This window comes from Chelonia mydas, chromosome 1 (genome assembly GCF_015237465.2).
Source record: "Chelonia mydas isolate rCheMyd1 chromosome 1, rCheMyd1.pri.v2, whole genome shotgun sequence".
Taxonomy (NCBI): Eukaryota; Metazoa; Chordata; order Testudines; family Cheloniidae; genus Chelonia; species Chelonia mydas.
In genome coordinates, this window is record NC_057849.1 from 208,385,584 (window position 1) to 208,398,574 (window position 12,991).

The 12,991-nt window shown below is 44.9% G+C and overlaps 1 protein-coding gene across 1 annotated transcript in view; it reads left to right on the plus strand.

Moving 5' to 3' along the window:
- LOC102932687 (transient receptor potential cation channel subfamily V member 6) overlaps positions 1-12,991 on the plus strand; it is an 86,060-nt gene that overhangs the window by 45,913 nt on the left and 27,156 nt on the right. Inside the window, exons 2-4 of the mRNA XM_037911570.2 lie at positions 3,725-3,822; positions 4,071-4,193; positions 5,664-5,804. Of these exons, the coding sequence (XP_037767498.1) occupies positions 3,725-3,822; positions 4,071-4,193; positions 5,664-5,804 (362 nt within the window). The remainder of the gene's footprint in view (positions 1-3,724; positions 3,823-4,070; positions 4,194-5,663; positions 5,805-12,991) is intronic.

Here is a 12,991-nt window from a genome sequence, read left to right on the forward strand (position 1 = left end):
GTATATAATTGGGAAAGAGCCCGTTTGGAAACATCATTCTCCCCAAAATCCTCCCAACCCTTACACCCCCTTTCCTGGGGAAGGCTTGATAAAAATCCTCACCAATTTGCATAGATGAACACAGACCCAAACCCTTGGATCTTAAGAACAATGAAAAAACAATCAGATTCTTAAAAGAAGAATTTTAATAGAAGAAAAAGTAAAAGAATCACCTCTGTAAAATCAGGATGGTAAATACCTTACAGGGTAATCAGATTCAAAACATAGACAAAAGGAGTACTTGCGGCACCTTGGAGACTAACCAATTTATTTGAGCATAGAGAATCCCTCTAGGCAAAACCTTAAGTTACAAAAAGACACAAAAACAGGAATCTACATTCCATTCAGCACAGCTTATTTTCTCAGCCATTTAAAGGAATCAGAATCTAACGCATATCTAGCTAGATTACTTACTAAGTTCTAAGACTCCATTCCTGTTCTGTCCCCGGCAAAAGCATCACACAGACACAGAGAGAGGCTTTGTTTCTCCCTCCCCCCAGCTTTTGAAAGTATCTTGTCTCCTCATTGGTCATTTTGGTCAGGTGCCAGCGAGGTTATCCTAGCTTCTTAACCCTTTACAGGTGAGAGGGTTTTTCCTGTGGCCAGGAGGGATTTTAAAGGTGTTTACCCTTCCCTTTATATCTATGACAACCCCCCACACACCTGTCGAAGCACCTCTGTCCTGAATTGCAGCACCCTCTGTTGTTTCAGTCTTGCTCTGCACTGCAGCTCTGCCAGTGACCTCACTCTTGACCCACTATTCTAGGCCTGGGCATGTCTTAGTACACCATGCTGCATTATGTGCTGCTAGAGGTGCTCTACATTTGCATCATCTTTTTCAGAAACATGGGAGTGCATCTAATCAGTATATTTGCTTGAAGAAAAGGAGGACTTGTGGCACCTTAGAGACTAACCAATTTATTTGAGCATAAGCTTTTGTGAGCTACAGCTCACTTCATCAGATGCACGAAAGCTTATGCTCAAATAAATTGGTTAGTCTCTAAGGTGCCACAAGTACTCCTTTTCTTTTTGCGAATACAGACTAACACGGCTGTTACTCTGAAACCTATATTTGCTTGGGCTATCACATTATTTTACTGTAAACTGCTGACTGACTTTGGCAGACTAAACGGGCTGGGTGAGTCCCTGTGCTATGGTATGTATGTGACCCAAGTGCCCCATGTTGGCAATGGATGGGGGTACACAGTTACAAGTCTATACCCAAGGATTTGCCTAGACATGCCCAGACAGGCATGTTTCGCCTGTGATCAGCCTGATATTTCACTGAAGGGGGCCGTGTGCATAGGTGCTGGCTTCCTTCAGGCCTGGGGGGTGCTCAACCTCCCCGCTCCGCTCCAAGCCCCCACCCTGTCCCACATCTTCCCGCCCCCTCCTCCCAGCATGCCCGTCCCCACTCCAGCTGATCGCAGCAGGCGGGAGACGCTGGGAGGGCGTGGGAGGCGCTGATCAGCAGGGCAGGAGGCGTTGGTGGGAGGCGTTGGCGGGAGCTGGCTAAGCAGCCACTAATTTTTTTCCGTGGCTGCCTATGCCCATGTGTGGTCTCTGCCGAAAGTTAAGAACTCACTGGTCATCATAGTTATTGCGGGATGGATGGATGGATGGATGGATGGATGGATGGATGGAAAAAATTTAAGAGTTATGTAACATGTAGAACATTGTGCTCCAAAGCTGCTGGAGGTGAAACTGGTCATCTGGGGCAAGGTGGTTCTCATGGCTAAGTCACTCAAGACTGGGAACAGCTGACAATCTATTGACCCCAGCCCAGCCAAGTGTTTACACTCTGACAAGATGCAGGCTGGGCCTTTACAGAGCACAAGAAGCCCAAGACAAAGGTCTTCACTAGGGGTTAGCATCAGGGCAAACTGAAGGTAACAAAATGCCCTGATTATGAAAAGAGACAAAAGGTCTGGAACTGTCTAATAGGAGAAAGAAGGGCCCAAGGTGGTATCCATTAGGGAGGCAATACTCTGTCAGCGTCTCATGAAAAATGGATCCCAGCACTTTAGACATGATACTTGAAGTGCTATATGGACTGATCGTTGGGAGAGAAATACCACGTTAGACAGGAGAGGAACTTGTTAGTAAATATAGGCTGTAGATTATGTTTCACATTTTTCTTTTATCTGTAGCTATATATTTCTAATCCTTATACTTGCTTCTATTTGAATCTTTACCTTAAGCTTTGTTAAATAAACTTTAACTTCTCTTTGATTTTACTATAGACACTAGTAAGTGCTGTGTGCTAAGGAGAGTGTTGTAACTGAGGTCAAACTAGTAAGCTGGTGGGCCCTGCTTCCAAGGGGGCAGTGAATCTATGTGCACTGAGGGTATCCAGAGGTGAAGGGACTGGGTGCTTGAGTGTAATGAAGTGAGGTGTACAGACAGGTTAGCAGGATACATGCCCCGGGGCCAAAGCAGAACTCTGGGGGCTAACTACCTCCAGAAATTTAGCAACAGGTTCTCTCTGCTCTGCCTCAAGGACTCACTCAGGAAGCCTAAGGGCTGGGGAGTGCAAATTGCTAGCCTGCAGAGGGAAAGAGTGGGGCGATCAGAGTCCAGGGTAGGGCTCTCATGTTGCCAGCAGCCAGTCGTTTTGGGTGAATTTCCCTCGGTGGGCCCAAACAAGTCTCCCTTGACCCATAAGCAGGCAGTAGCAATTCACCTATACCAATGGGTAACCTCAAAAGTGTCACAATGTGCCACATGACCTTGTAGCTTATGGGCACACATCCATTTTTTCTTTGAAAATTATATTAATTTGAAGCTCTGGTGGCAGCTTATAAGGGGTTGGAGAAAATTCAATGTCATGCTGTCTGATTGGCTCACAACTAGGAGCAGGGCAGATGTCAGAAAACAAGGCAGACACCCTAAACTGATGGTGTGTGCTATAATTAGATCTCACCAAGCCAGTAACAAATATGAAATCCTGGACCACTATCCCAGTCTTTCCATGGAGTCACAGACAGTCCCCTTAGACTTCCCAGTCTATCTTGGAAGTCAGGCGAACTGGACTATGTGAAAAATAATCACACAAGAAATCACACCACATTCAGGTTGCTCCTAGTCCCAAGAAACCAGTCATTTACCCAAGATCATACACCAAAGACAAAAAGATGAGAATGTTAGCTAACTCTCTTCTTTGACAAGAATCACTGATCCAATGTATACTGGTCTATAATCACAAAATCTGCTGGTGAATCTGAAATGGAAATACAGCATTTTACAATCATTCAAAGAATGTATTGAAATGTTACACTCATGTTCAGATATGACAATGCTGTGGGTTGGCAGTGGGAAATTAGTGGGAATTTGACTTGTTACTTTGCAATTTCTTACTATTTGCAATTTCTACTCAAGATTTATAAATATTGTAGAAATAACTTGGAGCCAGAATTCTGTTCCCTATGTGACATTTTTACTAGGACTACAAAGGCTTTTTAAAAAAGGACTACAGTTCCCTGGGTTATGCAGAAATTGACCTTATAGAAAGTGGATTACTCATGCATGTGCCTGTCTAGCTTTCTTAGACATTTCTAAGCTATCATCTTGGTAATAAAATATTGCATCCCCGTTTTTTGAATGCTTTGCTGATATGGAAGAAAGTGTTTATTCTGAGCATCTTATTTGTTATAAGGTTCTAATCTGGTGATTTTTCTTGTTGCAGGATCTGGGAGTCCTCCTTGCTCCAGGCTGCCAAGGAAAATGATGTCCAAACCATCCAGAAACTGCTCACCTGCCATACTTGTGATATTCATCAAAGAGGTAGGGTACTCCATATGGTGTCCATGACTAGGATAGCTGCAAGGAGAGGACACCTTGGGACTGAGAGTCTGGAGGATGGCAATGCTTCTCAAGAAGTAGAAAAGGGTGATCTTGGCAGGTCGGAGTGAAAACACTCTTTGCGTGACGGTAGGGAGTCCTCAGGATTGAGTGTGTTACTCTCTGTAAGATTCATCTCACCAGGCTGGCAAAGGAACTTATGACACATATACATGACTCTCTCTCTCCAGGTGCCTTGGGGGAGACAGCTCTTCATGTGGCTGCCTTGTATGATAGTGTGGAGGCTGCACAGATGCTGATGGATGCAGCTCCAGAACTTGTCAATGAAGCAATGACATCAGAATTCTATGCAGGTGAGAATGCCCAGATGAATAGACATGGGCTGAGACTGCCGGAATGGGGGGGAGATATGGCATAGTCGCTGAGATTCTGTTAGCTTTGTGTCCAGATCCCAAGGTGCCCTTTATAAAATGGTCTGTTTCAGGGAATCATATTTTACTGCCACTTAACTGCATTTTCAATTACCCATGGGTGCTGTTGTGTTCCCAACAGATCTCCAGGAAATGAAACCTATACCATATTCCTTTAAAAGAGGGTGCATTTAGAGGATCATTTTATCCTTGGAGGATATCCTATTCCCAACTACCACCCCAAAATCTGAGATCCAATAATTATATCTGGACTCCTAGCTAAGCACAGTCGACTTTTGAGTGGAAAACCTCCAAGGAAAGATCTAAGTGCTGGAAGAAGTAGTATTGATTCAGTAGGTGATGCTTTTCCATCTAAGTTATTCCTGAACCTAGTGTCCCAGTGTGGTGCTAGAGGGAGATATGCTCTAGGGAGTGATGTGATTGATTCCCTAGAGGTTGGTCACCTCTCTGAGTCAGTACTGTCACAAATGCCTCACGTTGTCAGGAGGATGCAGTGCTGCTGGAGCGGCCATCTTCCAGATGAGACATAAATCTAGGCCCTCCAGAGTAGGGTTATTAATTCCAGGGTTTGTAAATTACATTCTACCTCTATTAATTCCCTCTGCATTTTCACTTGGATATGGATTTTTTCTTTAGGGTCTACCGAGAACTGTATTGTCACTGTGCATTGTTAAAGAGTTGCCTCCTTCTACCCCAGAACCAGCTGCAAGGGAGGAGAGAATATGGTCTAGTGGCTCGAGTAGGGGATGGGGAGTCAGGAGACCTGAATTCTAGCCACCATCCTGTTACTGACCAAGTCACTTAATTTCTCTGCATTTAGTTTCAGGCTAGTGATTCCAGGCTCTTGCACACGGTTAATGTGAGGTTTAATTGATGAACATTTGTGAAGTGCTCTGAGATCCTCAGCTGGAAAGTGTTACAGAAGTGTAAAATATGAGCAGGAGCATAAGTGGAATTAATGAAGCACTAAACCACTTCACTGAAAAGTGGTGAGAGAGAAGTTGCAAGTGCAAGTCATTTAACAGCAATTAATTTCACAGTTGCAAGTCCTACCTTAGGGCTAAGACACAATAAAGGCGGTATTCGTGAAAACACTGGGCAAAATTCTGCTGGGGTTAATCCACTGAAGTCACTGGGATAGTCAGTGTAACAGAGATAAGAGTTTGGGCTGCAATTTTCCAGGGACATTAACCACTCACATGCAACTGGAATTCCATGGGAGCTGGGCAGGTGACTTCCTTAAGGTCCTTTGAACACCCCAGACTTTGCCCATTAGATTTTTCAGTTATTTACTAATAAAGTGGCCTTGGTTGCACAGTTGATCTCTGAAGTGCCTCTGGTCCCTGTGGTGCAATGTTGGCATTACAAAAGGGGTGTGATTGTGTGTTGCAGGGGAGACTGCTCTCCACATCGCTGTGGTGAATAAGAACTTCAAACTTGTGAAGGCGATGCTTGAGAAGGGGGCTGATGTCAACAACCCACAGGCCACTGGCTACGTCTTCAGACTCAGCAGCCACAATCTCATTTACTTTGGTAGGGCTCCATCTGCAGGCCTTGACTGCCACCAGACTCTTCTTTTCTGGCACACTCTGAGTTCTGTGGCCTCTCTGGATCTGGTATGGTCTGCTCCCTTTCTGTCCCTCTCTCTGTCAACAGGGCCCCATGTGCTCTGGGAATTCCTGTCTATGCAACTGCTATGCAATGCAGACCTTGCTACAGAATTGTGCTCTAGAAGTTCAGCTTTCATTTTCTAAAAAATGTTAAATCTCTAGCCCTCATGTAGACCACTTGCCCTAACATGACCTGAATGAAACCAATGGAGTAATGTCTGCCTGAGTCTGCAGCCAGCCTATTGTAATAGCTCTGTGATGAGCGTACTTATCCATTCTTTTCATTTGGGTGATAACTCTGAAGCCTAACGATAATTATTATGCCATTGTTTCACTCCTAGACCAGGAATAGTTAAAACTGAAGTTTTATAAACTTTAGTATAAAAAACCAAACAAATACACCTTGCACAAGCCCCATTACTGCTCAACACACCTATCTATGTCTCTGCAACCAGAAAGAAAAGGAGTACTTGTGGCACCTTAGAGACTAACAAATTTATTTTAGCATAAGCTTTCATGAGCTAAAGCACTAACACGGCTGCTACTCTGAACTCTGCAACCAGAGTATCCCCTTTGACCCCCCTGAGCAGACTTTCAGTCCTTAAAGGGATAGGGCACAGGAGAATATAAGCCTGATATTGCCTTATGAGTGCTACTCTCCCTCCTCATAAATGTAATGTCATCCCAACATTTCTATTTAAAAAATATATCATACAGTCCATCCATCTGACTTATTAGCAGTCATCCAAGTTCCACAAGTTTGTAACAGTCATTCTCAAGTTAGTCTTTGAGTATCTTCCTCTGTAACAAGCTCTGGTACTGACAGTGAAATCTTCTGCAAGTTTCTTTAGTTTATTTTACATTCAGCAGAAAGTTTCTGTGGCAATTTTAGTTCCATTAGCCAACTGAATAGTTAGTTCTGAACACCTCAAATTCCCAAAGATATTCATATCTTATGGAATAACAGTTCCTATACGATCAGTGCTATAACCATGTCATGCCGAGTTACTGGGCATATGGCAAGCTAGTTAGAAACCATATCTCTCACCGTGCCTCAGTGGGTCACAGCTGAGGATGCCAGATTCAGGACTAGCTGCTGAGAAATGGGGCAGACTCTCCCCAAAATGGTGGTTATTCTACCAAGCCAGTAACAAAAGTAAACTTCTGTCTCACCACACTGGTTAACACGAAGTCAAAGATGCAGTCTCCTTAGGCATCCCAGCCCTTATTTCACCCCCAGACACGAGACTTTGTGATGAGTGGCTATTGAAAACCAATTTAATCAAACCGAGGTTTCTTCTGATATCAAGAGACCATCCACTTAGCCAGGTAGATATATAATTCAGATCTTAGCCAATAATCACACTGCTGCCAATCCATTAGTAACTGAAATTTAAAGGTTTATTTATAAGAGAAAATAAATAGAAGAGAGTTAAAGTGGTTATGGAAATCATGTACATACAAGAGATTGAAAAGTTCTTATATCAGATTTGAAGCAGTGATGGAATAAACTGCTAGTTTGCAAATTTCTCTCTGGAACTTACCACAGCAGCTTGGGGGTCATGAGTCCTTGATTAGAGCTTCCTTGTTATTATAGGCCCAAGATGGAGTCCAGAGTCACATGAGCAAGTCACATGCCCTTACATGCTTTGAAGACTCACAGGAGCAGCCTTTACCCATATTCTGGCTAAAGCATCCACAGGAAGGCTCACTGGGTGGGGATAAGCTTCTTCTATGGCCCATTGTGAGTGTTAGATGTTCTTTAATGGGCCAGCAACTTGAATAGTTCATTCACAATGTGCTGGCCAGACTGGATGTAAATTACCTTGGGGATGTTATCCCAGGAGCAAACACATTTGGGATATAGATCTATATAGCCAATATTCCTAACTTCAAATACTGTGATGATACAGGGATATAAACAAGCTAATCATACTTAGCAAATCATAACGTTTTCATTAACATTGTACAGGATTTACTCTGTACACGATTTGTTGCAATTGTCTAACAATGGCAATATTCATTATATAAATGGTCATGTTTCTATCATACAGCATCACAATACTAAATTAACATAATTATAAACTATCCAGAGCTATCAAATACTTCATTTCCCAATATTACATCAGCCTTGGAGAGAATGTAAGATTAGGCCCAGGAATAGGCGCTTGGTATGGCATGTGACAAACAAGTGGATAAATCCATGATGCATTCACTAGTCCAAAAGTTGGATTTAGACACTTATAAGTAGGTGTTCCTAATCGTTCATATGTCAGTGGGACTCTTCTCTTGCTGGTCAGGTGACTTCACATGTTAGTGGATTGTTCTGCTGATCTGTCCTCTTGTGCAGTGCTTGTTTCAGGTTCCATGGTCTCGTTTTGGCATTCATGTTTCTCTACAGCAGCTGTGAATGTCATATCACTCCACTCAGCTGCTTTCAAGTTTACAGAATCAACTACATCCTCATTTCCCAGGAATTGAGGTCTGTACTATGGGCAGTATCTGGAACCATCACGTAATGTGGTTCATCTTCACCCTCACTGCTGTCCTTTTGTTATCTCTTATTGCACTAGCTTGCCTTGTTTTCTGTGTCTTATCATAGAATATCAGGGTTGGAAGGGTCCTCAGGAGGTCATCTAGTCCAACCCCCTGCTTGAGCAGGACCAATTGCGGGCCCAGATCCCTAAATGGCCCCCTCAAGGATTGAACTCATAACCCTCGGTTTAGCAGGCCAATGCTCAAACCACTGAGCTATCCCTCCCCACCTGCAGTGGGTTAGAGGATGGAATTATATCCCTAAATAAGAAGTCACAGGAAAGTAAAAGATTGCAGTGAAGAGCTCTAACATATCCTTTTACATCTTCTGCTCTTACTTCATAGACTGAACTATCCCCTTTCCTTTGAAGTACTACATGAATCTTATCTTCCCACTAGGATCTTAATTTGCCTTTTCCTCCTTTCTCTGAAAGGTTCCTGACAAGTACTCTGCCACTTGGTAAGAGAGCAGCACCATGCACTCGTGGATTTGACTAATAAGTCAAATGGATGGACTGTATGTTAGACGTTTTAATGTAAATGTTGGGACATTACATTTACAATGTGTTGTCTTGTGGTTTCGTAAGAAGGAGGCACAGTCTGGATGTAGAAGTAAGGCTTTATTAGAACTAAAACAGAAGTACATAAAACAAAGGGAAGCCATGTGCTCCTAGCTATGTAGCTGGTGAAGCTGACTCTGGAGTGCCTCCAGCCAGTTCTCACTCGCCCCAATCCAGTTCCCGTTAACATGTGCTCTGCTCTTAAAGGCCCAGTACATGCGCCTAACATTTGAGCGGGGAGTGTAGCACGCACAAACGAATGTCAGGATTAGATTTACCTTTGCCCTTTAAGAAGCTCTTTCGCGGCAGCAAGCACTGGGAGAGAGGGGGGAAAAGCGGGCACATGGCGTGCTCATGGAGGAGGCAGAGTGGAGGCGGAGCTGGGGTGGGGCGGGGGCAGGAAGCTGTCAGTAGATGCAGAGCACCTACCAATTTTTCCCCATGGGTGCTCCAGTCCCGGAGCACCCACGGAGTTGGTGCCTATGCACCCACCTATAACGAACCCCCTGGGTCCGAGCCATTTGGCTATTATAGCTAGGTGTTTGTTGTAGCAAAAGAGAGGGAGGGCACAGCTCCTCCAGTCCCGGGGCCACGCCGTTGGCAGTGTCACAGAGCTCCTCACCACCCCAATGTGCTCCCTACCTCCCCTTCACCTGGACCACCTTGGCGAGCCCTCTTCACCCAGAACCTCTCCCCACTGAGCCCCAACCAGCTGTACCTGGACCCCCACCCCACTAAGTTCTCCTGGATCCCCCCCTACTGAGTCCCCTACACTCAGACTGCACCAATGAGCCCCAACTACTTTTGCCTAGACCCCTTTCAGAATCCCATTGCCCCTGCACCCAGAACCCCCGAACCAGACCCTGTGCATTCAGATCCCGCCCCCACCCAGACACCTCACTCAGCTGCCCACACCCAGATTGCACCACACAGAACCCTCTCGTCCTACACCTGGATCCCCCCACACTTGGATCCTGCTGGGCTGAGCCTGCCTGCCCACACCTGATGCACCTAGCACGGAGGGGCAGGGCCCCAGGGTGTTTCTGGGGCAGGCCTGGCCCTTGCATTGTGTCAGGGTTGGGTGCAGCCTCACCACAGAGTCCATGTCCTGGGGAGGGCTGCAGGGTGATTTCCCACCTCCATGCAGCCAGTGGCCTGTGCTCCCCACTGCCATGCTGGAGGCTCCACGTTTATTTATTGACAAATAAAATTTGCAGAATTTTAAAATATTGTGTGCAGAATTTTTAATTGTTTTTGGCTCAGAATTCCCTCAGGAGCAGCAACTGCAGGCTGCACCTGGTAAATCAGATGCAGTATCAGCTTTATCTCTGCTTTTCCTATACCACATCCTGACTCTGCCAGATTGCCTGCAACAACACATCTTCTTCTCTGGGCTTGCTTCATGTCTGCATGACTGCTCATACCATTATCAGTTCTTTTGTCACAGTCCTGGACAGCTTGCTTTAATATGTTAATTTCAGCTATCACATCTTAGATTGCATCAATACTAGCCTTTAGTTCCCTTACCTCATTGATCAGCATGGGAGACTCCTTTTTCTTTGGGAGGAAGTGTTGCTTTACTCTCTGACCAGTGCTCTGTGTATAGGACGACCGAACAGAATTATATGCAACTGCCGTAGCACATATGCCTCCATTCCCCAGCTTCTGCTCTTTCTCTATCTGATCATTTACAACAGTGTGCAGCTTCTCAAACAAGGTCTCATCTGCAACCTGATTATCTTTTAAATAAAACTGAATCACAGTCTGAATATTTTTCAGAGTAACAGCCGTGTTAGTCTGTATTCGCAAAAAGAAAAGGAGTACTTGTGGCACCTTAGAGACTAACCAATTTATTTGAGCATAAGCTTTTGTGAGCTACAGCTCACTTCATTGAATGCATACTGTGGAAAGTGTAGAAGATCTATTTATACACACAAACCATGAAAAAATACCTCCTTCCACCCCACTCTAATGCTGGTAATAGCTTATCTAAAGCGATCACTCTCCTTACAATGTGTATGATAATCAAGGTGGGCCATTTCCAGCACAAATCCAGGGTTTAACAAGAACGTCTGGGGGGGGAGTGGGGGTAGGAAAAAACAAGGGGAAATAGGTTACCTTGCATAATGACTTAGCCACTCCCAGTCTCAGCTATTCAAGCCTAAGTTAATTGTATCCAATTTGCAAATGAATTCCAATTCAACAGTTTCTCGCTGGAGTCTAGATTTGAAGTTTTTTTGTTGTAATATAGCAACTTTCATGTCTGTAATTGCGTGACCACAGAGATTGAAGTGTTCTCCGACTGGTTTATGAATGTTATAATTCTTGACATCTGATTTGTGTCCATTTATTCTTTTACGTAGAGACTGTCCAGTTTGACCAATGTACATGGCAGAGGGGCATTGCTGGCACATGATGGCATGTATCACATTGGTGGATGTGCAGGTGAATGAGCCTCTGATAGTGTGGCTGATGTTATTAGGCCCTGTGATGGTGTCCCCTGAATAGATATGTGGGCACAGTTGGCAACGGGCTTTGTTGCAAGGATAGGTTCCTGGGTTAGTGGTTCTGTTGTGTGGTATGTGGTTGCTGGTGAGTATTTGCTTCAGGTTGGGGGGCTGTCTGTAGGCAAGGACTGGCCTGTCTCCCAAGATTTGTGAGAGTGTTGGGTCATCCCTCAGGATAGGTTGTAGATCCTTAATAATGCGTTGGAGAGGTTTTAGTTGGGGGCTGAAGGTGACGGCTAGTGGCGTTCTGTTGTTTTCTTTGTTAGGTCTGTCCTGTAGTAGGTGACTTCTGGGAACTCTTCTGGCTCTATCAATCTGTTTCTTCACTTCCGCAGGTGGGTATTGTAGTTGTAAGAATGCTTGATAGAGATCTTGTAGGTGTTTGTCTCTGTCTCAGGGGTTGGAGCAAATGCGGTTGTATCGCAGAGCTTGGCTGTAGACGATGGATCGTGTGGTGTGGTCAGGGTGAAAGCTGGAGGCATGTAGGTAGGAATAGCGGTCAGTAGGTTTTCCGGTATAGGGTGGTGTTTATGTGACCATCGTTTATTAGCACTGTAGTGTCTAGGAAGTGGATCTTTTGTGTGGACTGGACCAGGCTGAGGTTGATGGTGGGATGGAAATTGTTGAAATCATGGTGGAATTCCTCAAGGGCTTCTTTTCATGGGTCCACATGATGAAGACGTCATCAATATAGCGCAAGTAGAGTAGGGGCGTTAGGGGACGAGAGCTGAGGAAGCGTTGTTCTAAGTCAGCCATAAAAATGTTGGCATACTGTGGGGCCATGCGGGTACCCATAGCAGTGCCGCTGATCTGAAGGTATACATTGTCCCCAAATGTAAAATAGTTATGGGTAAGGACAAAGTCACAAAGTTCAGCCACCACGTTAGCCGTGACATTATCGGGGATAGCGTTCTTGACGGCTTGTAGTCCATCTTTGTGTGGAATGTTGGTGTAGAGGGCTTCTACATCCATAGTGGCCAGGATGGTGTTATCAGGAAGATCACCGATGGATTGTAGTTTCCTCAGGAAGTCAATGGTGTCTTGAAGGTAGCTGGGAGTGCTGGTAGCATAGGGCCTGAGGAGGGAGTCTACATAGCCAGACAATCCTGCTGTCAGGGTGCCAATGCCTGAGATGATGGGGCGCCCAGGATTTCCAGGTTTATGGATCTTGGGTAGTAGATAGAATATCCCAGGTCAGGGTTCCAGGGGTGTGTCTGTGTGGATTTGATCTTGTGCTTTTTCAGGGCGTTTCTTGAGCAAATGCTGTAGTTTCTTTTGGTAACTTTCAGTGGAATCAGAGGGTAATGGCTTGTAGAAAGTGGTGTTGGAGAGCTGCCGAGCAGCCTCTTGTTCATATTCCGACCTATTCATGATGACAACAGCACCTCCTTTGTCAGCCTTTTTGATTATGATGTCAGAGTTGTTTCTGAGGCTGTGGATGGCATTGTGTTCTGCACTGCTAAGGTTATGGGGCAAGTGATGCTGCTTTTCCACAATTTCAGCCCGTG